Source organism: Dendroctonus ponderosae, unplaced genomic scaffold (genome assembly GCF_020466585.1).
Source record: "Dendroctonus ponderosae isolate FM_Combo_2020 unplaced genomic scaffold, Dpon_F_20191213v2 Dpon_F_20191213_1, whole genome shotgun sequence".
NCBI lineage: Eukaryota > Metazoa > Arthropoda > Insecta > Coleoptera > Curculionidae > Dendroctonus > Dendroctonus ponderosae.
The window spans coordinates 57,326,553-57,354,054 of NW_026017110.1; the positions used below are offsets into that span (position 1 = coordinate 57,326,553).

The following is a 27,502-nucleotide window of genomic DNA, read 5'->3' on the forward strand; positions in this document are numbered from 1 at the left end:
ATCCCCACTATGAAATTGTAGGATAATGGCACCAGATGGCGTAGCAAAGGGCGCGGAAAGGGTGCTAGTTCAATTCAGTAAACTCCGTATGCCCTTTGTTGCCACGCGTGTCCAAATTCCACTAAAATCTGCCACATTTTTTAAATTTCGGTTGAATTATCTTGCTGCATCACATTCCCTATATGACTAATAAGACCAGAACACATTTCGCGATAAATCCTTCAGGTACTAAAGGCGCTCATTATCCAAAAATTGAGGAAAACCGCATAAGGGCTGTGAGTGCAATTGGCAACAATGCGGCAAAAATCTATAAAATTTAGGTGTGAAAGCGTTCGGAGTTCAACGAGTTGCCTCCTCTTTATGTAGCATACAAAGATTTGAGGATTTATTCCGTTTTTTTCGGTAAAAAACGTTTAACTCAACTCATTTTTAATACTCTTAGGCACATTTCTTCAGCATCTTTTCGGGTGGGCATTCAATTTTTGCGCAGTACATTTAAATTTTGATTTTTGAAATTTAATTCAAATTAAGGCGCGAAATCAGTGTCGGCGTCAATTAATTGAGAACTAAGGTGTAACTTTGGGGGGGCCATTTAAGGTATCCACGTGATTTAGTGGATTTAACTCAAATTTTTCTCTATTTGTGATGTCGAAATTATGAAAAGTGGAAACATCAAGTTGTCACTTTTTATCTCAGGCGAAGACGGGATATCAAAAATGTCAAATGTGCCACTTGAAAGCAGCAAACTTGCCAAATTTTGACATAGAAAATGCTGATTTTATGAAATGATTAGGTTCAAAAAGTTGACGCATATACCGAAAAAATCCCCAATTGGTTTGAAGCATAAGTTCGTATTCCTTTGAAGTGTTATTTTGGAAAATTTTCGAAAAATGCTTAAAACTCATAGCTAACCTAGAGTAAAACATGTCGTGTCTTGCATAGAGTGTGGGCACGTTTCTGACGGCTGCTCTACTACAACTTGGCTTTATACACTCAAATCGAGGGCAATTCATGGTAGATAGTATGCGCCATTCAAGCTCAGGAGGTGGCTTTGTCTGAAATTTTCCAGAGATGGATTAGACCTACATTTGGCAATATATCTTATTACTTTCTAACTGCCAAAAATTTAGTTCAGAGTTCAGTTCTATGACCGAATGTGTTTTTGAATCATTTCTGTAGCAATGAAGCTGTTTTCAAATTAACTGGGACAATTTTGAAAGGGTCAAATAGCTTGTCGCTTTGGAGTGGATATTTTTCTTCAATTCAATTGAAATTACTCTTCATTATTTCTAGTCAAATGCCTCTTATTCGTGGTACCCTACAGTCTTTCATTGATATCACCATTTATTTTTGGGTACTTAATTTACTAATAAAACAACCCAAAACTTTGGTTTATACTTACTTTGAATCAAACAGGTTGCCGTAGCTAATAAAATTGCACACTGTTAAATTGAAGATTTTTCTGCATAAAAGTAGAGTGTGTGTCATACTCAAGTAAATTATGCTGAAACAGTAATTAAAATTTATTTCACTGATCCGAGCCATGTCATCATGCGTTTTATTGAAGAAAACTCACTTTTGAAAATCGGTTATCGGGAAAACTATGCTTTCCTAACTTGCATTGTCAAAAGTTAAAATTTGTTTGGAAAGATTCATGGCAAAGTAACGTGTGTGTCATATGCGAGTAAATTATGCGCTCGAAGTTATCTGCTGTAAGGGAATTTTAGAAATTGCACTTAATAATGGAATAGAATAAAATAATTTTGCTAAAATAAATCTTACAGTGTTTTGCTTAGAGCAAATAGAATCACTTATGGCGGTAGTTTTATGCATTTTCGCACGCTGCAGCAAAATATTAATTGACGCACTTTGGGTTATTTCTTTCGCGCCTTAATTCATGGAGTTTTCAATGTTCTGAAGCAAATATTGATAAAATCAATAATGTTATGAATATAATAATTGCAAATAAATATTTTGAACATTTCTCTGTATTCGAATCTTAACATCCATATGACTTTGAAGTTATTTTAGCGGGTTTAAAATTGCCCCAAACGTCGTTCTGATATCAGTTTTTGTTGAAAATCCGTTTTTACCGCTACTATTTTCGCCAACTCGCTATATTTTTGAGGTTTTCCTATGAACAGTTTTTTTTAAGAACGGATTGAGCACATGTTTATTTTCTGCAATTGTTATAACAATTTTTCTATTGATTGCAATATTTGCTTAGAAGCCAAGAAAATAACCAACAATTTTCTGATGCCATTGAAAAGGTGCTTTACATTCATTTAAACATTTTAGCTACTGATAAAATTTTCATAATCATTTATATATATGAAATATTAAACGCATCTATCTAAGCACTAAGCATTTTAGGAAAATAATTAGTTCTTATAATACTTTTGAGTTGGACCTTTTGCTGATCATTCTGTATGCATTTATTTAAAATTGAACTGAAATAACGGTCAGCTTAAATTTGGCGCTGAAGAAAGTCGATGTCAATTGTGTGTTGCCTATATATAGGCGGTGAATATACTTTTCTTGTCTCCATTAATCGATTATCGAATTATATTTTGAAAACCTACTATTATTAAGCCAGTCTGAACAAAAGGGCTTTTTGTAAACTGTTTTTGTTAACATAATTTTTATGATGGACGTAAAACGACAAATCATTGTTCAAATTCAAACAGAACGCAATTTTGAATAATTCTCTTGTCAACGTTATTTTCCTGCCGTATTATTCGATTAACTCAATTGAGAAAGAATAAATCAACATATCGATATAATTGGAAATGCTGGTTTTGCAGAAAACCGCTTTGTGTGAGTGAAACCGTCCTTTAAATTCCCGAAATGTGGGGCAGAATTAAAGCTAGAGGAGTCATTGTGGATTAAGGATGTAATTGAAAATGGCAAATACGAGTTAATTTTATCACTAAGGGAAAAGAAGCTGAAATGGAAAAATGTAAAGACCGAATTTTCCTAGAGAATTGTTAAAAAAATGTGTTGTTCAAACATTTGATATTGTTGATTATATTTGTTCCTATCAAAATGTGAATTTATCGGCTTCCTAGGCCGTCGTGGAAAATATTTCCTTCCTGACGTTTCACAAGCACGAGTGGCTTGCACCTTCAGAAGTGGTTTGCTCGACGTCTAAATTCGTCAGATATAACTGAACCAGGGCTTAATTCAGGTTAGATTGGGGAATAGGAGGAATGAAGTTAAAATGCGCGATTGGTTTATTTTTAAAGTTTAATTGAAATTCTTTTAACAAAGTTACAATCCATTGTAGTAAAATGTTACAACAGCTTGGGATACGATACAAAACGGCCCTACTAAAATGTGGCATTGGGATGCAATGAATGAATTAAATTAATAATTGTGTTCATGGCATCCCAAAGAAAGACATATGCTAACTGTCTACTAATGACAAAACAGATTGTCAGTTTTTACATGTATTATTATGGGATTAACATTTTCAAATGATGGAAAAGTTTTATTTTACATAACAATGGAACAAGATAGTCCTTTACCTATAGATAATGTTTGAAAGATTTACATTTTAAAACTTTTTACAATACATTGTTAGGTTCATCACATGTTGTTAAGAGAGATAGACCACACGACTCAGTGTGAGTTAATGCTTACCACTAATTTCTATTCTAGTTTTTGTTTAATTTGTAGCAAGTCCTTAATTATTAATAATTAGCCTAGTGCAAATAACAACTCTAAACTAAGCATTTCCTTGATTTCTTAATTAGGATTAGAAGATATTACCATATTTGAGCAATTTGTTCTCATCTCAGAATTTTTATCGAGCGGTGTATTTTAAATATATTCATCTTTTGTTGTTTGACCACAGATTTGAGTTTTTTGTCCGTTCAGCCATTTTCAGGATAAGGGAAGGTCATACCCTACAGAAACGGGTCGTTTTTTACTGTGATCGACCGTTTTTGTTGAATATGGGGAGGGAATTACTTTGCTTGCCATCAGCGGTTGGTCAAGTGGGTTATATGATACGGATTTGAGGGCAGCAAACAATATATATAGCAGCTTTTGCCGTTGTATTTGTTTAGCAACTTTAAGCATTACATTAAAATTCGCATATTTAATACATTCCTTCTAAAGAATGCTAAGTATTTGACCATATTTTGGTAGGTATATAACTTCTGAGAATAGAGCGACTGTCTACCCTCGTTCCAATTTTGCTGAGGTTTAATTTTCTCAATCATTTTCGCTGCGTCAAATCGAATTATTTCTTCCGGCATAAATCACTGAAAACCGTGAGCTGGGCAGTTTTAATAAGGGTCAACCTGCCACCAAAATGACTGCTAATGTTAAACGGAAATGCATTCGATTAAGGCAAGACCCATTATTGGGCCATTATTGGTTTCATTTCCGAAACCATTACGGCACTGTCTATTTTATAACGTATTGGACTTGGGATAGGACAGTTCTAGGTGATTCAGGAAGATCTTGAACGGGAGAACGTTTTACAGCCCGATCAAGGAATTTTGATAAAGAGCTTGAGGATAATCAGTTTGAACTTTTCTCGTTAGTCATTTGGCTGCTGAGAAAATATTGTTATTACATTTTTACATGATGATTTTTCATATTAATTCAAAAAAGTTAATTTATGGGAAATGCCGCTTTGCAATTGAGTAATCGGGGCTATTAACATCAAAACGTATTCATTACAATGTTCAAAGGCAAAATGTTCCTGTAAAATGGTGATTTTGCTGCCTTATCATCTAAATGGCCCATTTAGCAAAGCTGATATTCCATTTAAAGCTCCTTTATCCTTTTTCCAGTTGGCTGCTGTTTACTTTTATATAATAATTATTTGCACTAGGTGGGTTTTTCCATAATTCACGGAAATATTGAACATAATGAATATAAATGAGCACACTATTCCAAATAGAATTAGATATATAATTTTGAGCAGGAATCTGTCAAATTACTTTTTTAACGCCGAAAAATTTGCAGACTTTTGCTCGCCAAATAAATAAAATGACACTTGGTTACTAATTACTAGGAAATTGCCTAAATATTGCGTACAAAATACACTAGTTATTTCTATAATTATAATGTATTAAGGTTCAATTAGTATTGAAAATTATACCAGTTCAGGGTTTTTTATCTTGAAATTCTTTGGTAAGTCGAGCATCGGGACTTATTATAGGTTGAGTTACTTTAACGAAGCGTATCACTATGTTCGGGAACTGTAATCGACTACTAAAAAAATTGTAAATAAATAATTTTGTTATAATTAACAACAATCCTATAAAACTCTAGTTTCTATATCTAGTTTAAATATATATTATAATAGAGTAACAATTCTTTTTGAAAGGTTATATTTTGTAAAAACTCAGTTTCAATGGTTCAACACGTACAAGGAAATCCTCTATTGCTTCTTATTTACAACTGATTAATTTTATACAAAGTGTTTACAATTACATCTACCAACTTTTAAGTGAATAAGCGGCTTCTACTAGTTACTAATTGATAAAACACCTTGTATTCGAATAAATTTAAATGTAGACTTAAAATAGGTTTAAGTGAAGACGAAAACACATATTCGGTGGGAAAGACAGCTATTAGGCAAGACGTTTGAAAACTTTGTCTAAGCCTTCACTTATACACAAATTGCATTTATTCAATGAATTATTAAAATTTGCCGGTGTGTGTGTCACATTTTTGATAAATGGTTTACTAGATAAATAACTACTATTCAAATCATATATCGATTGGTAGGAATTCGTCGTAATAACCTCAATTAAAATATGCCTTCATGAATGCTAGCGATGTTACGGCAGAATTCTAGAGTGATTTATCACAAGCATTCCCTGTTCTATTCGAATATATGTCCTATACAAGTTACGAGAACGCGCATTATAGATCTATGACAAAGGAGAGACGATACGGAAAATTATTATATTTTGAGAGGTTTTATTCATACATTGATATAATTCTTTGTGCTGTTTTAAGTTAGCTGTCTATTTTGTGGAACAGTAAAGTACGAAAGGTCACCCGCTTATATAAAAATCATCCGCCATTTTTCTACCAAACAAATAAAAACCACATTTCTAATCAAAATTTCCATTGAAAAGCCTCGGCTTCAATATCCGTCTTCGGATATCGCTCGATTGGCAAACGAGACCCATATACAAAAAAGTGTGAAACGTTCCCTCTTTATACTCAATTGAGTACAATGACCACTGACCTGTTTTCTTTGGAGGCGTCTGTATCACCAGTTCTTTTCTCCATTTCTAAATATAAGGTTTGATAGACCACGCCGTAGCATTATTTAATTTAATGCTGTGATCGAGAAATTTATAATAAAACTGGAAATGAGCGACCTTATTTAATTTTCCATCTAAACTTTCCTGGCTATATTTCCTCCATTCCGCATATATTTGGGCGTTATTTTATTGGACTACGTTCAGAATTCAGTTAATTGCTTTTTGTTTGCCTGAAATTCCTCAGAGAAATTGTTAATTGAATATTTAAATTTTCTCCTTTGTGCTGATATTCTTCTTTTCCGTGAAAATTGATTTGCTTGAAGGCATTTTCCTACGCTGGGTACTAAAAATTAACTGAAACGTTTACTGTAAACAGATATGCCAAAACTTGCACTACTCGATATTTCAGTTGCACTGAATATTTTTTGCAATCTATTCAAATTCGAATTTCCGGCGGTTTGCAATAAAACAAATGGAAAATTGTAGTCCTCTGTTTTGGATAGTAATTCTTGTTATTGGAGTTCTAATTCAGCTCCGATGAACTGATTAGGAGAACATTATTAGCACAGTGCCTAAAATCCTGTTTGTAAATTGTTACTGCTTGAAAATAAATATCTATTTTTCCGTTTAGTTCCCTCCGTCAGCTTTAAAAGCTTTGCGGGTCTGTTTGCCAACCACTTCTCAGCGTAATTAAGGTTTCGACTAGCATTTTCAGTGTATAGCATTACAAAATCAGGAGAAGAATAAATAGGAACCTGGAACGGATAAAGCAACAGCATTGCATGAATCGAAGTTGCTTTCAGAAAAATATTTCCTTCACTTGAGATGGCCTCGTATTTATTTATTACGTGGCATTTTACAGCCAAATTATAGATACAGCTTGCCATACGACATACCGAATTTAACGAGTTTGAGGACAATGCAACATTCTAACGATTTGTTCTTTGCAAAGTTAGCTCGAATGCGCATACTTGGTGATTCCGGCCCATCTTGTATGCTCGCTTGTTCAGAGCTAGAGTTTCAAATGCTTTCTAAACTATTTAAACTATTGAATCGACTCGACAATGCCCATTTACGAACTTTAATAAAAATCACGTTTTTGAGCTGAAAAACTAATAAGCTTGACGTGGAAAGAATTTATTACACTTTAAGAAGCGATAGTTTTATTAGGAATTTCATGCGGCATTTTCTAGCTTGAATCCACCTAGATTACTGCACTAGGGATGTAATGTATTCAATTTGCGTAAGCGCTTTGCCGTAAAACTTGGATATCGATGTTTACCTGCTAAAAGCGTTAGACTTTGCCAGATTTGTAACTGTTGAGCTACAAGGCAAAATTTATTCTAGATGTTTTGCAAGCATAATGTTTTTGCTTGAAAGTGTTTCGTTAAAAGTTATTATTTTACTTATTATTTGAAAGTTTAAACTGAGTCCAATGTAAAATTTCAACCAAAAATCCTTCTGAATGTAAGCCACTCGTAATTGCGAAACATCAAGAACAAGTTAGTTTCCACGGCGGCCTAATAGCCCGAAAAACTCGCTAGATTCAAACAACATCGGTTAGAATGAATGGAAACCACTCGTTCGAGCCGCTAAACCAGGAAACAGTTCTTTTTCATGACGACTTTTGAAGAAACTTCGGAAAGTTTGCTATGAAGAGAAAGTTACATGTTATGTTCAGAACTGTGACAAAAAAACGACGAAGTTCTAACAGCAATTTTTTTTTTCATTTGCCTGTTAGTTTCATCAGCTACGTTTTTGACGTTTTTTTAGACAAACAGGTTTTTCCAAGGAAAGTTTAAAAAGTTTGTGATTTTACTGATGTATTCTTTTGCAAATATCTCAGCTTTCAGGAAAAAATTCATTTTTTTTAAATATTTTTCTGCATTCCTTTTCATCTCAATAAAGACGACCTTAGCATCACTTAAAAAAACCCCAGTTTGAAAAAAATAACTTTGAAAGTATTGAAATTTTATAGGCCATTTTCATGCGGGATGGTTGAAACGAGAAACGTGATTCTTGCATTTGACGTGTGTAATTGGACCGATTTATTACTTTCAGGATATTTATCTGGCAAACCAATCAAAAATGTGACACTGGAGTTCAGAGATATGCGAATATTTGTGTACGTTGACGCAGTCTTTGATAAAAAAAAGCCTCGACAAGTTTAGTACTATAACTGATTCTATACCAGAAATTCGTCTATAGCTTCAGTTAGATACTTACCAAAATATTAAAAAATTACTGGATATGACATTGCTATGTACCCTGCTAATAAATCCTATCGAAGATACATAAACAGATAATATCTCATACATCACAACTACACTTGCATTTTGGTTTGCCTTATGACTACATGTTTGGTCATCAATTTTCTGCTGTTGATTTATCGATTTGAAATGATCTTTCAACAAGAAAATCATCTGACCAGTGATATTGGAACACTAAACGTGCCAAGGTTCTTTTGCAATTAAGACGATTATATGATGGCAAACGAACCCAATAATTTCATATATCACAGAATGATTGTGTAATACTTCTAGTAACATGGATTAATAAAAATTGAAATATCAAATCATCAACCATTATGGGTTTTATGACTATACGCAGTACGTTTTGCCGGGGTTATAACAAGTTGAATTGATCGACCCTAGTGCCGATATACAGATCAACAGTTTTTCATCATTTATAGTAGTTAAAGCCCGCACTTTTGACGTGTAACTATTGGCAATAGTCATTTATTAGAGGCTAAAACAGAGCTAAACTACAATAATTTGTTATTTAGAGCGATTAATCCCTTCCAATAGAGTTTCTGCTGTCCACATCGATAAATATAGCATAAAAACTCTACGCGCTGATTAGCGCTTTTAAATATTTCCATCCACTAACTTCTTAATTAGTAAGTAACTTAGAATACCTTTATGCAAAAGCAGATCGTATTTTTGCCTAGAGCTAGCTACGAAAATAATTTCTAAGCGCGAATGATTCTAAATTGGCATTATTAGCAGATGCTTTTTGAGATTTGTATTGTCACAGTAACTAGTATTTTAGAATATGGGGATGCAAATTATAAAAAAAATAGTTCAAAACTGCATCTAAAGTAGCATCGAAAATGTAGTAAAGTGTGCAACCTGATAGAAGAGGCTTTTGCATTTTGGCTGCTAAATATATTCTAATAGAACATATCAAAAGATAATTTAACATTTTAGTTCACAAAATACGTGTCAACAGGAACGATCATAATTAATTCGTGTACGAATATCTACGGTCTGTATTTTTGGCACTATTTGACAGTCATCTAAATTGCTTCATTTAATAATTTGATCTCGAAAACAGTCCTGGGAAGACAGAACACGAAATTCGCATTTTCACTTACGCGATTTTTCATGCAGTAATCATATTCTAAAATGCATTCTCATATAGCTTTTAATGGGATTTCATACCTAGTTTAATATTAAATAAGCTCTATTACAAATATATTCGTCATTTCAATATCGATTCTAACATTATGAAGTAGCAATTGTAACACTAAGAATCATCGGGGCTTCTGAAAAATTAAGACGTACTCGAGACATTTTTTTGTTCATTTTAATTTTTTCTTGTAATTAACCAAGTTTTTGGAAAAACTGAATTTAAAAAGGGAAAAATCGGTGACCGGATAACCAATGTTCAAATCATAAATATATCAACTCGGATGAAGAAGGTGCTGATTAGTCGAAGCATACTAATAGTACTGATGTTTTTGAAACTATGCGAAATATCAAATAGAATTTTCTTGTAAACGTCGCTACGCTAATCATGTAAGTACTTCTAAAATCCTTGAGTTCTTATTTGACCCTGGATCAAATGCTCGATCCGGTCGGTAAAACTATTATCGGCAAAAAGAAGCGAGTGTTTCATTCATAGCAGTTTAAAGTACTGGCTTTTAAGCCCAACCGATGAGAGCTAATAGGTCCGAAACCGGCCCATCTTCTAGAAAAAGTTGATTTCTGTAATAGTTCACTAATTTTCACTTAATTTCGCTAGAAAAATGCTGGTTTATTTTTATTAATAGAGGGACAGCATGTAGAACTTTTCCAACTCATACAAAAAGACCATACAAGCATAAGTCTTCAAAAACCTGGGGTTCTTAGGAAATTCCATTTCAAATGAAATTTCGTTATGCGAATTGGTAATTTTGGCAATGGGAATTTAAAACAAGATTCAATTTTTCAATTGAAAACTGGTGATTTTTTCACGTTTTTGAACCGACGTGGATTTGAATTTCTGACCGACGTTTTGCAAGCACGAGTGGCAGACCTCTTCAGAGGTGGTCCCGTCTGAAATGTTAGGAAGTCATTCTGTTCCACGTCGGTATAAAAACCCGAAAAAATTACCAGTTTCAGATTAAGAGACTGTTGTAATAATCAGGGTCAAAAAGTAAAAAAAAACTCGCCAGTTCAAAAAAAACGCTGCCAGGGCACCTGTTTCCATAATTTTTAACTAGTTATCTTTAGATAAAAAAGTTGCCTGACCAAACCACGGCCAAAATGACTATTTTTTAACATAATTTGGCTTAATATCCCTCGATACATGCTGAATTTTCCGGTAATTATTTTATATGAAAAATAGTATTTTGATTGAAATCTGAAATCAACAAAATTAGATCACATAAAAACATCAATTTAACTATAACAACCATATCAATGATTTTAAGGCACAGCAACCACAGATTAGTCTACTAATCTATGCAGCAACAATAAAACATTTGTAAACATTAAAAAAATGCCTAATTAACTGATGCGTGCTTCATTAGTTAAACGTTAGTTAAAAAAATAAGTAGCTTAAACTTGATTTTCTACCAAAACTTATGTTGTTTTAACAGTAGAAGAAATAGTAAACATTAATAAAACAATGAGTCTCTTCTAAACCAAAATATTTTTTTTTTCATTATGACGACGTGCGATTGCATCGAGAGAACTTACCCCCAATTTTCGTTGAGAATGTGGTTAGTCACAGTGAAACAAAATACGGTAATTATTTCATCTGCGAAAGTACAGTGAAGTGAGGTAGTTAAAGCAAAAATTGATTGAGTGAAGCTTAAAAGTGCACACAATATTAGATAATAAGTGTAGTCGATTTAGACATTTATGTTCAAAAGTAACCACTCGCCTGTTTCTATAGACACTTTATATTTATTTTAATCGTTCAATTAGCCGAAACAAAAGAAGTCAAGGATATTACAAAGTAAAAATTCCATTTCGGTGCTTTAAGGACACTTATTATGTAGTTCCGATCGTCAAAATCTACTGATGGTATGGTTAAATTTTATGTTTTTTTTTTGTGCATAGCAAGACAGTTAAGTTTTGAGAAGCCCGATTATTAATAACATTTTAAGTACTAGCTACACTTTACTTACGGGTGAACCGGTTCAACTTGCTGCTGCGCAAAAGCCAGAGGGGAGCATCCGCGCACCACAACAATTTCATGTTGTACGGAAGAGTTCTTAGAATTGGAAGGACGGGTAGCTACAGCTACGAGACGATGATATGGGGCGCAGAAAATAACACGGCTAATGTTGCGATTATGGTGAATAATGTGAATATTATAAGGCACAATCTATCGACTACCATCGCTGCGAACTGCCAGTCCCTCGTTATGGTGTGAGCCTCATCATCCTTCCTCATCTGATCGGTTATGAAGCGAATCTCTTTCAAAATCATTGCCAATTCATATTCTTGGCTTGATAGGTTACTTTGTGATGACACAATGCCTTGTTCTTGATTTCTGGCTCCGGTTCCGTTGTTACCATCTTCATTACTTCTGAAAACAACTTTTTTTAATTCTCAATAATTACTACTGATTATTTAGAGACAAATGTCTCTTTATATAAATGGTTCACTTAAACTGGCTTCAAACTTATTACGGAAAAAATATTATTCTAAAATATTCTAAAATACCTGCTAGGCGATTCTGTATCTTAAGTAAGCACACTAAATACGCTATATTGCAAAATGGGTCGATTGCTGAAAAGTGCGGTTTAAAATTCATTTATTCATAACATGTCGTCGTCGTTTATTTTATTTGCCCTTTTCATTTTCTATGCATTTCCAATTATGTAATTTCTGATTTACTTTGATGTAAAGCCCAACTATATGACCATCAAAGCAATTAAAAGTTTAAATAGATCGACTATTTGTGAAAACTTTTAGTTCGGTTAATAATGAGTCAGTTACATTGTCGAATTTTTAATGATGATTTAAGACGGTTGGGATCAGAAGTTTTCCTAATTAGCCCTAAATGGCTCTAAAACTGATAGTTATTGAGAACCTCAAATTAAAATCCTTCAAGTTTCAATTCGAATATCCGGAATAATAGCGAAAGTTTGGATTTGTTATAAAGTTTTAATAGAGTTACCGGGATCAATAAATCTACAGAAAAAGTTTGTAAGTACTTTACCTATTTGTCTGTCCAAACTTTTACATTGCTTCTGAACACAGCGTTTTTACACAGCTTAGTTATGAACACTTGTGTTGGGTTTTGTAGAATGAAGCAAACTTTTTTCAAGAAGGCGAATGGAAATTTGAACAATTTTAGCAAGCTAACTAAGCTGCTCAAAAAAAAATTAAAGTCATATTGACAAATTTAGACGGACTTTAGAACTGGATAAATTCTGATTGCGATTTTGTGAGAAACGCTTTTTAGAGTAATTATCTTTCGGGTAGTGCGTGTTTTTTAAAAATGAGTGTTTGAGATACATTTTCTACAGGGTGGCAATTAAAATAGTGAAAAAAAGTATAAAAAAATAATCCATTTTTCTCTTATCTCGTTTATTTTATAGTGGCCTTACAAAATAACTAATAAATAATTAGCAAAATCTAAGGCTCATGTTGAAGTAAAAACTTTGCAGTCGACCTCAGAAAAAACTTCAATACCTACACTTAGTTGAAAATCTTCCAGAATCACAGATTTTGGGGGCAATTCTGATTTAGGTAGTTTTTATGCAAGCCTGTATATCTAATTTTTCTCTTAAATTGCCTATGAAGTTTTAGCTTCAACATGAGGTCGTGAAAATCGAACCAAGAGCAAAAAAGTTATCGCTGCAAGACGAAAAAATTGATTGTATGAGATCATCCTGTAAATTGAAGAGATGCCCTAAAATTCAAAAACCGTTTCGAGTTGTCTGGTTTATCTCTAAACTTTTGGCGTTGAGATCCATGAAACCATGTTATTGTCCAACTAGGAGCATGCTGAACGTTTAAGAAATTGTGTATTTTTCATTTGGCACCATGTAGAAAATTTATCCGAGATGCCTCAGCGTTAGAAAAACGCCCACACACAAATGGGGCTAAATAATGCTTCAAATAGAAATAAAATCGCTTTACGCAATCAAAATTTATCCAGTTCCAAGGTTAGGTCAAATTTGCCTGTGTAACGTTCATTTTGTTGAACAGTTTAGTTGTTATCGAAAACTTTCTTCTGGTGTAATTCGGCAAAAATTTTTTAGGCTTTTGAAAAAAAATATTTTGAAATGAATAGTAGCTAAAAAGATTAATTTACTCTTTACTCTTTTTTAGCATTTGAGAGCGAATGCCGATTTGCTATCGAAACGTCCGGGGAACTTTCCTAAATTAATTTCGTTATTAGTTGATAGCTCTTTCTGTTAAATAATTTTTTAGTGTGAATTAAAAAGGACCCTTTATCAATCTGTAATAAAATTCTGTCTTCAGAGGCAAAATACCCAAGAAAAAGGTTTTGAAAATAGTGAACAGTTTGAAATTATCATTTTTACATCATCCTGTATTCCAGACAGCCAGTCGAATTTGAACAGAGGACGAGAGGGAATGAATGGATCCGAAAGGACCAAAAAGGAAACTCTAACTGTGATCATTACTAGTGAAAGCAGTTTCTGTTATTTCAAGTTTTTCCGAAAATCCAAATGTTCTGAACTCGGCCCTAGACACAACAGCTAAGAAAACTGAGAAACTTTTAAAAACTAAATTACTTATTCTTAACTTAATTGATTATTCACGTAATTCGGTTTTCAAGCCTCCCATACACATTGGCCGCTCCCAACAGAATTCTGTTATATTTTTAGAACTTTCTAAAAATTCACTTAGATGAAACATGAAATATGGCATTACAGGCCCGGTTGTGAAAGTCGTAAAAACTTCTTCACGCAAAAAGTTGTACTCCTTTAAATAAATATTTAAGGTATCGTTATCTCTTGCTTTACATTTTTTAGAAGTTGATATACTCGAAAATGGAGCCTCGAAATTTCAAACGTTGCAATTAAAATATTAATCTGGATAAAATAACTTGTTAATTAAAAGTTTCAAAAACAAAGTTGATCGACATTTTAAATCAGCTTTGGAACATATTTTATTGAAGTGACCCTGGGGGAACTGGAGGGTTTTGAAACATAGATTAGATAATTTCAATAATCCAATTAATCCAGTTGCTGGGTACATGGAAACATTGCGGGATTATTTACTGTGCAGTCGATGTTAAATAGGTTTCAGAATCCAAATATCAACTCAACCCACTGTAGTTGGATTTAACAGCCATTCTCAATTGAATGTAACAGATTGACTCTCTTTTGCTAAGCTTTGTTAATATGATAGGAAATCTGATCGCATTAATGGAGGAAGTAATTTTCTTGAATAGCTAAGTCTACTATTACTATTGTATATGTTAAATCTTCCAATTCAAAGCATCGACAATCCTTTCGGGACCAAATCAAGTTAGTTTATCACATATTAGGTCCATTACTTCCTTTATCACCGACATATGAATAGAGCGATTAGCCAGTGACAAATATTGGGTCAATTTATTGACGGTAAACCATTTATGTGTCGCTGCCATCAGAATATGATGATCCTAATTGGTATCGTTTGTAATTGCTGAAGACACAAAATCAATTACTAACCATTGCGTCAATTTGGAAGATGCGATTTCCATTAGGCGGTTTCTTGCTATATGAGCGGAAAATGATTCAGTTGAAAGGCAGTTTCCATTATGCCAGAGAAATTACTTATTGTAGAAAAGTAATCAGTTGAGGTTCAGGAAATTGCTGGATTGGATAGACTGGGCTCTATCTATTTCAGCTATAAATTAAATCGAATAGATGCGCCTATAAAGGACTGAAGCGTAACCATGAACATCGTTTTATTCGTTATGAATTTGTATTAAAGCAATTTGGGATTTTCAGGTTTAAAAGAACTTAATTTCCCTTATGGGTTATGCCAGCATTACTCTTATAATAAAGAGAACAAACGCTTTAAGATTTTCTTGAAGATTACATTAAATCAATTCTTTTCTTTGTTCTTGTTGCTCTCAAACAGTGGTTTGGGTTTGAACCCAGTTTGAAACCGCATAGCCTGAAAACTATGTTGGAATTTCTCGTTTTGTGTAAAAATTGGAAATATTTTCAAAGTATTTTTAACTTGGTTTTCATGTTAAGTAATTAATTCTCTATTCAGTGGTGTAGAAATCCTGAGATGTGAGTGATAAAGACGAGTTATTTTTGAAACAATGCATCTTATACCTGAATGAAAATTCATATTTCGCTTTTTGCGTGCAATAGGGCAGTATTTTTTAACTGAAATTTCACTTCCAGACTGGCTTCTTTACTCTAATATCAGGTTATAGGAAAGCCAGAGTTGTAGTTCAGATGGTTCTTGAGACATTACCAAAGAGGTAGCGTGGCGTCATATTTGGTTTAATGGCCCAAATTTACCAAACCCGCAAAAAATTAAAGTACCGTTAAAATTTCGATATTTGCGTGAAAACTACCACTCTTTCTTAACTCAAATTTCAGTTCAAAACTGGCATTTTCAATATTCGATTTAATGATGAGAAAACGAACGCTGTATTTCATTTTAATTGCGACAAATTTTTTGGGGTAAAGCGGGTTTTAGACATGGTGAATAAATAAATGGAAGTAACATTTTACTCCGATCTGAATGATCTTTTAGGCAAGTAAAATTCAATATTAAATGTGACATTCGGGTCAGAAATTTACGTGAAAATAAATGGTAAATCCAATTTTCAAAACTTTTAAGATGAACGGAAAGTTTTTCTATTGCTGGAAACGAAGACACTGAAGTTCGAGTTAATGGTTTCTTGTTTAGCAGTGCGAATTTAGGAACATGCAGGCTGTAGAAATGGTGTAATTAAAGCAATTTATAACGCCGTTGTTAGAAAATACGCAATTTATCACTAAGGCTGGACAGGGAAAAGCCAAATTGCTGAAATCGCGTAGTTAAGCCTTAAACTGACTAAAGTTGACAAACTCGGGTCTTGGAATTTATCCGGAAATCCTTGTACAGTTTACGCTTTCAGAGATTTTTCCAGCTATAGATGTTCATTATGTTGTTCTTGTTAGCCAACTAACACAGACCTTTCGTGTGATAATTCTTTTGTCTAAACACACGCCAACACGCAACATTTATTGAAAAAAAATTAAATAACTGCAATTTTCAGAGTTAACCAATCTAAAGCGATTAAATAAAAACCATAAAATGTGTAATTGTTCTGTGAAAACCCCAATTCCACAGTGCTGAAACTGAAAAAGGTATTTTTCATAACATATTCTTTAGATATAGCAGTAAAACTCGTTATAGTCGATAAGTCATGTAGCATTCCTTCTTATATTAAATATTTCGGTGCGCCAAGACAACTTTATTTCACTTCTCAGGGAAAAATGATTAATACTGTATAAATCTATGGCTTTGTTACTTTCTTTGCTTTCATATGTCTTTCGGAATGGCGCAGGAGTTTCATTTGGCAAACATTTTATTAAAACCCAAACGTTTTATAACACATGTGTCCAATCTAGGTATGCAGCAGAGCTTGAAATATGAATAAAATCTACAAACGCTTTTAATACCTATCGTTTGATTATTAATTCACTTATTTTTCATTCTTCCATTATGATCCTTAAATGAATAACTTTAAATAAAACGAATTTTGCAAATGCCGTTACGTCTTGCCGATTTATCATTTCCGTTAGACCGCCTTTAAAGTTCAGTATGTAGGAATGGAAATGAAAATCTGGTAGTGGTTCAAACTGTTTTTAATTTACACAATGCTTCCGGCTTTTGAAGGCTTTTCCTGGGGGAGCGAAACCTTCAATAAACTATCCCGGAAAAAGATTAAGCGCAGCAGAAGAATGGAATTCTTTAAATCTGAAAAATAATCATGCTGATCATGCATGATTGTAAATAACTCCATTCACTTTTCAGTGAATTTCATCGAATATCTCTATGAACTGGCAACTTTATTACTGCTGTCCGCCAAGCCTCATCAGCTAAATTAATTTCTTATCTTTATGCAAGTTTTATAGTTTCATTAAAAACTCCTTACTTGAACTTGCCAAATTTATGCAAAATGTGTGTATGACTAAAAATGTGTTAAGTTCTAAAAATATTCAGGACAAATTTTAATTTGGCCAAACTTCATCCCTGCTCTACTCTTGTGATAAATTTGAATTTAGTCAACACACAGGCCGATTGTTGAAAAATTTTCATCTTAAGCAAAATAATTCATCTTTTGTCTGCTGGTGGAAATACAAACTGGAAATTTTCAGTGAGAATGAGTCGAATTTCGTTATAAATTTATAGTAAATTTATATTCACTCAATTTACAGGGCTATTTTTGGACAATTGCCATTTCAACCTTTGAAAGCGCCAGTGCTTATTGTGCAGCTCATTGGAAATTAATTTATATCTCCACTTCTGACAGTGCTGGGCTCTTAATATTTGCAAACCAATTGCCTGAGACTGTACCCTAATTATACACGAAAGTTTAATAAATTTTATGTACAGGACGCTTTTTGCAAAATTGAAGATTTGCTAAATTATTCATATCTCCTTTACTGGTGGAGATACAAACTGGAAAATTTCAGTCAGAATTAGCCACGTCAGGTTATAAATTTACTCGAAATTTTCAGTCAGTCAATTTACGGGCCAATTTTTGAAAAATTGCCAATTCATTTCTTGAAAGCGCAAGTGCTCAATGTGCAGCTCATTCGGAAATAATAGCCATTTGCGCTTCCCATAGAGTTCAGGTACTTAGTGGGTATATTTTGAACTATGTCCTAATTTTACAGGAAACTTTAATAAAGTTGTACAGGAGATACGAAAAATTGTCATTGCCACACTTGAAAGCGCAATTGTTGATTGCGTAGCTCTTTGGGAAATAATTCCTAATTTCACTTCTGATAGGGCTGACGCTATTGATATTTTCAACACGAATGCCTCAGACCCCGCCCTCATTATGCAGAAAATTTGATTAAAGTGAATATACAGGGCGATTGTTTAAAAGTTGCCAATTGAGTCGCTTGAAGCGCTGAAACAACTGTGGGCGGTGCGTTTCTCAATCTAAATGAGAGCATTTTCCAAACTTGATAGACAGCAACAAAAACTCATGTGCAGTTAGATAATGCTTCAGGGTATAGCCCATACATTTCATGCAATAAAATCTAAACTAAACTGTCTTTTAAACTGACGATATTCGTTATTTTGATTGAAGACGTAACATTCGGAAAAAATCGCTTCACACAAGATCATTTCATATATATTCTATCAATAAGCGGACCAATTTGTACGAGACATCGATAACAGTAGTTGAGCCATTCTTTCCAAGCTTTCAAACTAATAAAAAGTTTCACGCTCACTGCTAATGACAAAATCGATCAAAACTGTGAGCTATGTTATATATCTAGCTAATATAAAATGCTCCAGAAACATAAGTTTTTGCTTCATCGTAAGCGACCTAAAATGTTGGGATGTCGCTTTACTTTTAGCGTGAAGCCTGTTTTTGATGGACTTTGGAGAAATTTATACAGTGACGAAAATAGACAAATTCCGGTCTTTGGCGTGAGCCTCTTACTGATGTTGTGCTAAATCTTTGAAATTTTCCCGGAAATAAGACCTTTCAGATATAAAGTGAATGGGACGCGGTCCTATAAGCAAAAGTATTTCCGGGAAAAATCCATTGGATTTCTAACATTAATCATTGAAAAACACCTAATTTCTCTATTAAATGCAATTAATTAAACAAAGGCAAAAATTAATTATCTCATTCATTCATTTGCACTTGTGTTTGTTTGCTAATCCGCTCGTCCATTCGGACTGCCCATTCAAATCATTTACTTGCTAATTTATTATCAGAACGAACAAAGAACGCCCAACAAAGAAAATCATTTCGGCTTGTTTTAGTGCTAATGGCGATTTAATACGTATTACATTTAAATTATCATGTGAAATGTGATTTCCGCAGAAATCACCAACAGGTGTGGTTTCGCTAAATTAATATAATTTAAAATAATTATTTTCGATTTTTTCAAACATTTCAGCATGCAACATACTGAGACTTTAATCCAATCAACTGATTGATTTTATCTGCTTTTATGAAATAGCAGTTGTGGTCGCTTTCATTTTCCTCAGGGACCCACTTAAACTTAACTTTCGTAACATGTAACTTTGCCAGAAAGTTTTTTCGTGGCTTGTATTTTTTAGAAGTTGGATATGTGTTTTAACTCGCATTACCACCAATATCAGTGATGGTCCATTAGCTAACGAAAATTTATTTAAAGCAACAACTTCAGAAATTGGGCGTTAAAAAGAAAGCCGGAACGGACTGTTCGAATTTAGCTGGAACGTTTTAGTTGGTAGAGGAGCGATTTATATTTCAGTAGATAAAACCTTAGGTTTATTTATTGGTTGGAGCGTTGAAAGAAATGGCTTACTTGCAGGACGTGAATGAAATATAATTTGACCTTTACCGCAAAAGTGACATTTTTTTTCAATTTAGCTACTTTAACCAGACCATGAGCCGTTTTGTTTGAAAGTGGGATAAGGGCATTTTGACAAAAAGTTAGTTAATGATAAAAATAAATACAATTTACTATAAACTTTTTATTTATGAACTTTTCCCAAAAAATCTGCGAAATTTGAGAAACACGGCTCATATAATATGTATGTATGAAAGCTATAATTTAAGATGCACTTAAAACTGAGCCGGTTTATTGCATAAACATGTTACTTGGATTCGATCGGAATCTGAAATCTACCATTTCACACAATATCGACCAGGTTTTTCCTGGCAAAACTTTATAGCCAATAGAAAAAGTTTTTTCGCACAAGAATCCATTAAAACCTATGTCCTCAGTTGATTTGTCTTCGAGATAGAGCATAGGAAGTGGTTGCAATGAAATAATTCACATATAGATACAAATAATGTATTTTTGCAATTAAAAATATAAACGCATTCGGGATGTTCCCAATTCGAGGTGTTCGCATTGGGATCTCGTATACCGTAAAATATACGAATTCGGTTAAACTGGGGCAAAGTTGGGCATTTTGATGCTAAACAAAATGTAGTTTTAAGAGTTGAGAAACTCCGACATTTCCAGAAATATTCGAAAAAAATCGAAATTTGCTCTTTTACTTTTTCTGAGTTTTTTGGGGGGATATTTTCAGGTAATGGTCACATTATCAAACACGGATCTGCGTGTTTTAAATCCACTTTTCACAACTACATATTTAAAAATATTTCTTCAGATAAGCTCAGAAAAAATGTAAATCATTTGAGCAAGCTTACATTTCTTTCCAAATAAAATAATCGGAAATTTACAATTTTTAAAACACCATTTTGTAGAGGCGTCCAAATGCTCGATTTTCCACTAATTTAGTCGATTTCGTATCTGTTACGGTTAACGAGATCCCAATGCTAACAACTGGAATGCTCCGTGTGCACAATAAATATGTCTTAATAATTATTATATTTTGGTTAATTTGCATCTAGTTCCCGCTGTTTTATACACTTGAAGTCATATTAGATTAACACACTAATCCAGGTGTCTGTCTATTAGTAACATTACTACTACTCGTATTATCTAACTCGGTCTATTGCACAAGTTGTGCTATCAAAAGCATGATACTCATTTTCGACAATTTCTATGACTGTTTTTGTTAACGTTTCAATTGTTGTTTTAGTTATTAATTTTGAAAATAAATAATGTATACAGGATGGTACACTTTTCTAAAAATCAATCTTTCAACAAGCTAAATTTAAGCGAAAATTCCATTAACTTTTAAGTTTAAATAATTAATCAAATGCGATGGTTTGGGGGTCTTCTCGGACTGCTAGTAATAGCGCGAGTGCATTGTCTTCATTTGTTACTGTTTCATTAATTATTGTTTGTTTCCTAAATGCAAAATTTCATATTCTTCTAATATGTCCCATAAACTTTTGAAAACCAATTGCAGCACAATGTTACGGGGTTTTCAATTAAAAAAACATACGTTTGATATGCCACGGATTTTTGCCACAACCCTGTGTAACGAAAATAGATTTAGTGGATGGCAATCTAGTATTGATGCCAATATCGCGTAAAAATATTTTCAAGTTAGTTTTGGTCCACCCCATACAAAAATGACCCAATCTACAATGAATTGTTAATTACCACCGATTAGGCCTCATTTAAAAGGAACGAACTTAGAAATAGATTTATTGGATATGGTAACCGCAAATAGAGGTAAAAAACAGCCCGTATATGAAACAATTGTAGTTATACAAACGTTTTTAATTTGTGCGCCAAATGTACGCAGTGAATGTCTTAAGAATTAGAGGCGAGGGGTTATTGTGATGAAAAGCCTTAGCTAAATTCTCATTAAGTTCCATTCTTTGCTTCGTGACCTTACGTTTCCCTGTTTTAATGATTATTCTTGTTTTAACCTATTTTAGGCATTAGGCTGTTAATTCAAATCTACATCTTAACGACAGGAAAGTTCTAATGAGAACAATATAAAGCGTTCTATAAATATCTTCGAGCAATTCAAGTTGAGCTTTCAAGTTATAAGCACTTGGTGCATTGTGAGATATTTTATTCAAAGTATTTGCAAAGGCTTAAATTTTCTGAATATTCTGGAAATGAAAAAGAAAAAAATTTTTTTTACTTCCTGCCTTGACATTTCAATTGCCCAAAATGGAAATGTAGTTTGGCAAAAGCATGTCAAGGATTTAATAAGAATGGTACAAAAACTGCTTATCATCATCATCTTATATTGCTGACATATTTTTACTTGGATATAAAAAAACGTGATTTAAGGACTCGATTCATCTATCCTCCTTTTGATGTGCTGATATGCAAATAGTTATTAATGAACCTCTCGATCCAATAAGATCTCTAGAATACCCGCCGAAATCCATTTATCACCAGACGAGTAAGATTATTTTTTGTTTCCCGCTCCAACTCTCAACTCAATTTTATTCCGTTTTACTGTTAGCATGTTCGAAATGACAGTGGGTTTTAAACAGTTCTCAAAGAGTAACCACATTTCTGGTCCATTAAATTTATAAAACGGCTTGGCTGTGAGAATGAAAAAAAACTGAAAGTAAAATAATTGCCTTATAGACGCAATATGGCAAACAGTGAGGGTAAATAAATTTGCCTTCAAAACACCCCTTTGGCAAAGAATTTTTAATCCAGTCGCCCCTGCTCTACTTTTACTTCTATTATCCTTATTTGAATTGGAACTTCTATAAACATTTCTGCACTTTTGAATTTCCAATTCAATTTCTCGCTCCAATTAATTCTAGCTACATTCCGTTAAATTTTTCATTCGGTTTTCTTGCTTTTTCCTCGTTTTCTTTGTCTCTTCTGTTGTTCAAGAAAATACTCAGCGTCATAACCGACAAAACATAATGTTGCGGAAACGTGAAAACGTAGGTTTCCTTCTCGTATTCCAGTTGCATTTTGTTGCCGTTTCTACCTGGCGAATATCGACCATGAATAATTTACGTTTCAGGTTGGTCGCAACCAGAAACGTACATTTGTTTACATTAAACGATGTATTATTGTTATTTTTTTACACACAAGAGCATTCACCAGCATTCAATCTGACTGCAACGGGCATTGTTCGACACAATTTCAATTCTGTATTTGCAATAATTATAAATATTAATACACCATTTATATTGTATTTTAAATCAACAATTTTACCACTAATAACCAATTTATATGTACAGTTACTGATAAAAGGCTGTAAGTATTATTGCTTTAATTTTCTGTTGTAAAATTGTGCTCGATTTTTTGCGTTAGAATAATATCGGGAGAAAAAACATGTTTTCCAAGAAGTTAAGGTAATAAATTATTTAAAATGCAGGTTTCAAACATTCAATTTATTCTCGCTTCATTCGTGATGAAATGCGTCTGTCGTTTCAAAATAGTTTTCTCATTTGCATTTTCGGCGTTGAACTTTTCGCCGTCGTATTTTCCGGAAGTCTTTATTCACTTTTCAATTTACCATAATTAACATTTAAGAATTTATCTTGCCACGTTATGTATATTGCCGCGCCTTCTCCATAATACATGAAGGAAAACATTGAGGATTGGAGGACTTTCCATGCAACGCATATATAAAGTGCTGCAGTGTGTTAGGGGATGCTCATAAATTTCATGACCTTGTATCAATTTTAAAGGAATGACAAAATCGAGGAAGTTATATGAACTAGAACACATTAAGTATGTATGAAGAATGGAGATTTTATTTCCAACATGCTTTTATAACAGTCCTCGTGGAGAATAGTCTCTCAAACAGATTTGAATCTCATAACCGAAACACGATCAAAAGAAATTCGGAAAATGGAAAACTGTTTTTGATAAATTCGCTTGCGTTCCCATTTCAGTTCACTATAACGACACTCTATATCCGTATTTATTGATCTTTGTTCAGGTCTTCTGCAATATCGCTCTCTTATTAACATTTGATTTTACAATAGAGTGGAAAACTCGTGTTAGGGGGGATGAAACATGAAATGGCAGAGTTTCAAATGCCACAGAACTGAAAGTGGTAAATTTTTTGGGCTTTTAGGCGTGCCCGTTAGCGTTGAGCCAACCACGTCTGATAATGCAAGCGACTCGTGCTTGCGAAACGTTTGAAAGAACAGTTTCAAGCAACGACCGTGAAGGCCTTGCGATTCCGTACTGAACTTTGAAGAGTTTTGATCCCGCAATCGTTCCATTGTCAAAATGTAATTTCAAAATGATGTAAGTCCAAAATGATGTTTGAATTAATTCAACTGTCCCTAAAAAATAAACGTTTCAGTTCCCTTCAGTTTTTCTTTGGTGTTTTCATTATGTATAATAGGCCAGAAGGGTTACTGATTGGCATGGCTCTAACTTGACGTAACTTATATAACATTGGAATAACTTAGATAACATAACATAATTGGAATCGCTCGGGAATAGTATATCAATTGAAAATATCGAGGTGCACCAGCTTGAAAAGGTGTTTTTTTGCATAAACAACAAAAAATGAGAAAATTGCGTTTTTTCCGGAAACAATTGCACATAACTCGGTAAGTATGCTTTTTAGAGAAAAATGTGTACTTAACTAGAGTTGGTCCGATATCCGTAGATTTCACATGTGCGCTGCAAAATGCTCGAAAGTCGATAGTAAATCTACACCCGCAGTTCTAAAGAGAAAATTTGCTTTGCATTGCCTTTCAATCACTGCACTCTCGCAGTTTTAAGAACACAGCTAATTATGACGACCGTTTTAAGGGGGCCTCTAAACGTAAAAATTTGACGGACCTTATAACTTTCAACAGAGTACTTATGAAATGCTTCTATGTAAAAGCGAATGTATTAACCATTTTTCAATTTTTAACAACTTTTTGAGCGATTTTAAAAAGTTTAAAAATTTTGACTTTTAAATAAACAAATGAATTTAAATTAATTTGCATGATAAATAAGTTCTGTAAATTTAATGAAAAAACTGCCTTGTTTTCTACCTAGTTTTTTGCACTTTCGAACATTTTGCAGCGAACATTTCAAATCTACGGATATCGGACTAACTCTATCTTTTAGCAAATTTCACCACGAACAAATTTCTAGATATACATTTTTCTCTAAAATGCATAATTCTCCGAAAAAAAAAAGCGATTTTCGCATTTTTTGAAAAACTTTTTCGTTGTTTATGCAAATAGCACAACTTTTCAAGCTGCTCCACCTCGATACAGGTATGCCATTTTCGAGCGCTTCGAATAGTTATCTAACTTAGATCAATTTGAGCCATATTTGAAAGATTTCGTCGTAATTCTCCTGGCCTATCAATGTAATCGCGCTATACAAGACAAAATCATCGATTTATCTTTTGGTGAATTTATCAGAATCAATACTCCTTGTATTTCAATAAAAAATTAAAACTGGTCCGTTTCTCGGGTATTTAGGCCGTTGTGGAAAAAAATTAGTCCTGACGTTTTGCAAGCACCAATAGCAACCAACTCTGAAGATGCAAGCCACTCGTGGATAAGTTCTATATTGTTGAGGCGGATTCATTTTTTTACAAACTTCTTGTTGGGTATTTCGCATCAAACATTTTTGTCTTTAAAAAAGACAGAATTTCCTCACGTGTATTATTACAGATTGATAAATAGTGCTCCTATTTCGCAATAAGAACGAATTATTTATCAAAAAGTAATCAAGAACTATCACCTAGAGGGTATCCTGGGGCACACTTAGGCTCAAGCTGTAAGAGAAAATTCCACTTAGTAGAGAAATTAATTTGAAAAATTACCTTGACGTTTCGATAGCTATTATTTGCTATCGTTATCGGCAGTAAAAAAGCCACTCGTGCTTGCGAACCTTCAGGAGGAATTTTTCCTCCACCACTGCCTAAAAGCTGATCAATTTCACACAATGATCGCGAAAGTTCAACTCTTTAATTAAAAGGCAACTGAATCTGAAAATGCCTTTTCTTAACTTGGTATGGTATTTTTCATTTGACCTGTAAAAATGTTATTTATATGTTTATAAAAAATTTAACTGCTACTAAAATCCACAAGCAAAAAACCTTGTAAGAATAAATTTTTATCTAAGAATAGAACTTTCGAAGGATCGATTTTCAAATGTCCACTCACTCACTTTCTCAATCACGCGGGTTTTGAGGCGGAATAATGGATGTAAATTTATTTCAGTAATCTGAAAATTGCTTCTGCCGCTTTTTTATGTTCAAGTAAAAATTTTACTATTTGGCTTTGATTAAGTATGAGTAAAGTGAAGGCAATAGTCGGGAATTTTCAGCACTCGAAGTGCATTTTTCAAGGAAAAGGAGGCGTGTTTCCGTATTCTGAAGAAATATTATACTTTAGAAAAATACTCACCATATATAGAAACTGAGCTGAAACACTATGGAAGTTTCATACTTTAAGGCAAATTTTACTAAACCAACAGCTAGTTTCGTAAAATAATTATGAACAATAATTCAGATAGGAACAGACTTTGGTAGAAAAATGAAATTAGTTAATTAAGCGCATTAAGGCATTAAATTGGATTTTACTGAAAATGATTTTATCGCAAACATTTTGCCACTTTTATAATTATTTTCGGCCCTGTCGATACAAATGTTTACAGACATTTTGACTCGGGGAATTAAGGGGATTTGGCTTGAATATTCAATGCTAAAGCTGGCATGAAAGAATGGGTCCTTTAGAGGGTATGTGTCGGGTTCAGTTCCCCTCCGATATTGGAAAGGTTTAATAATTCTGCCGCAGCCAAATAACGGGGTAACGAAGCGATATGAAACGTAATATAGATTCGTGCTCAAATAGAACTGAAATTGATACGAATGTACACTTTGTGAACACTATCGATTGTGTTTGGTGAAACACGTAAGCGTTGAGGAGAAAATCTACTTTGGCACCCTTGACAGCCTAACTTCGTTATGATTACATGTACTTCTTAGCATCGTTCCATTAATTCATTCATTCAATCGGATTGACTAAATGGAGTAGGGTAATCTTACATCCCATTTTCCAAATCCAATTTGGTACAACGGAAACAGTAAATTCTCTTTATTGGACAAGAAGTAGTATCTAATTGGATCGGATTATTTATTTTATATAAATGGCGCCAATTTAATTATTTTGCTTATGTTACCTATACGAGTCTTAGATCATCAATTAATAATCTCATTTTGCTAACTCTTTGAATTAGAAAACCTGTGATTTGTTTCATTGTCAATATGCAAACTGCTTTCTCTGACTTTAATATCGAAACCCAACTTGTTGCACATTCTCCATTAAAGGGTCTTATCTGCTCACCCTCTCGACTAGGCGCCCCAGTCTATTCAAGGGTGATCTTCCAGAGTTTCCTTCAGACACATTAGATTTCCTAGCTCTTTCAAATACCCATTAATACACATTACACGGTTGAAGAATTTGTACCTCGAAATAATGCGGCATAATTACTTTGAAACGAACTAATTTCTCAGTGA

The 27,502-nt window shown here is 33.5% G+C and overlaps 1 protein-coding gene across 2 annotated transcripts in view; it reads right to left on the reverse strand.

Annotated features, from left to right (window-relative positions):
* Positions 1-3,232: 3,232 nt before the first annotated feature.
* Positions 3,233-27,502, reverse strand: part of LOC109538030 (neuronal acetylcholine receptor subunit alpha-7) — a 97,846-nt gene continuing 73,576 nt past the window's right edge. The window contains exon 9 of one of the 2 annotated variants that reach the window (XM_048664810.1): positions 3,233-12,035. In XM_048664810.1, the coding sequence (XP_048520767.1) occupies positions 11,750-12,035 (286 nt within the window). In that variant the 3' untranslated portion in view covers positions 3,233-11,749. Of the gene's footprint in view, positions 12,039-27,502 lie in introns of both variants that reach the window. The other variant, XM_019905070.2, reaches the window with a different exon arrangement.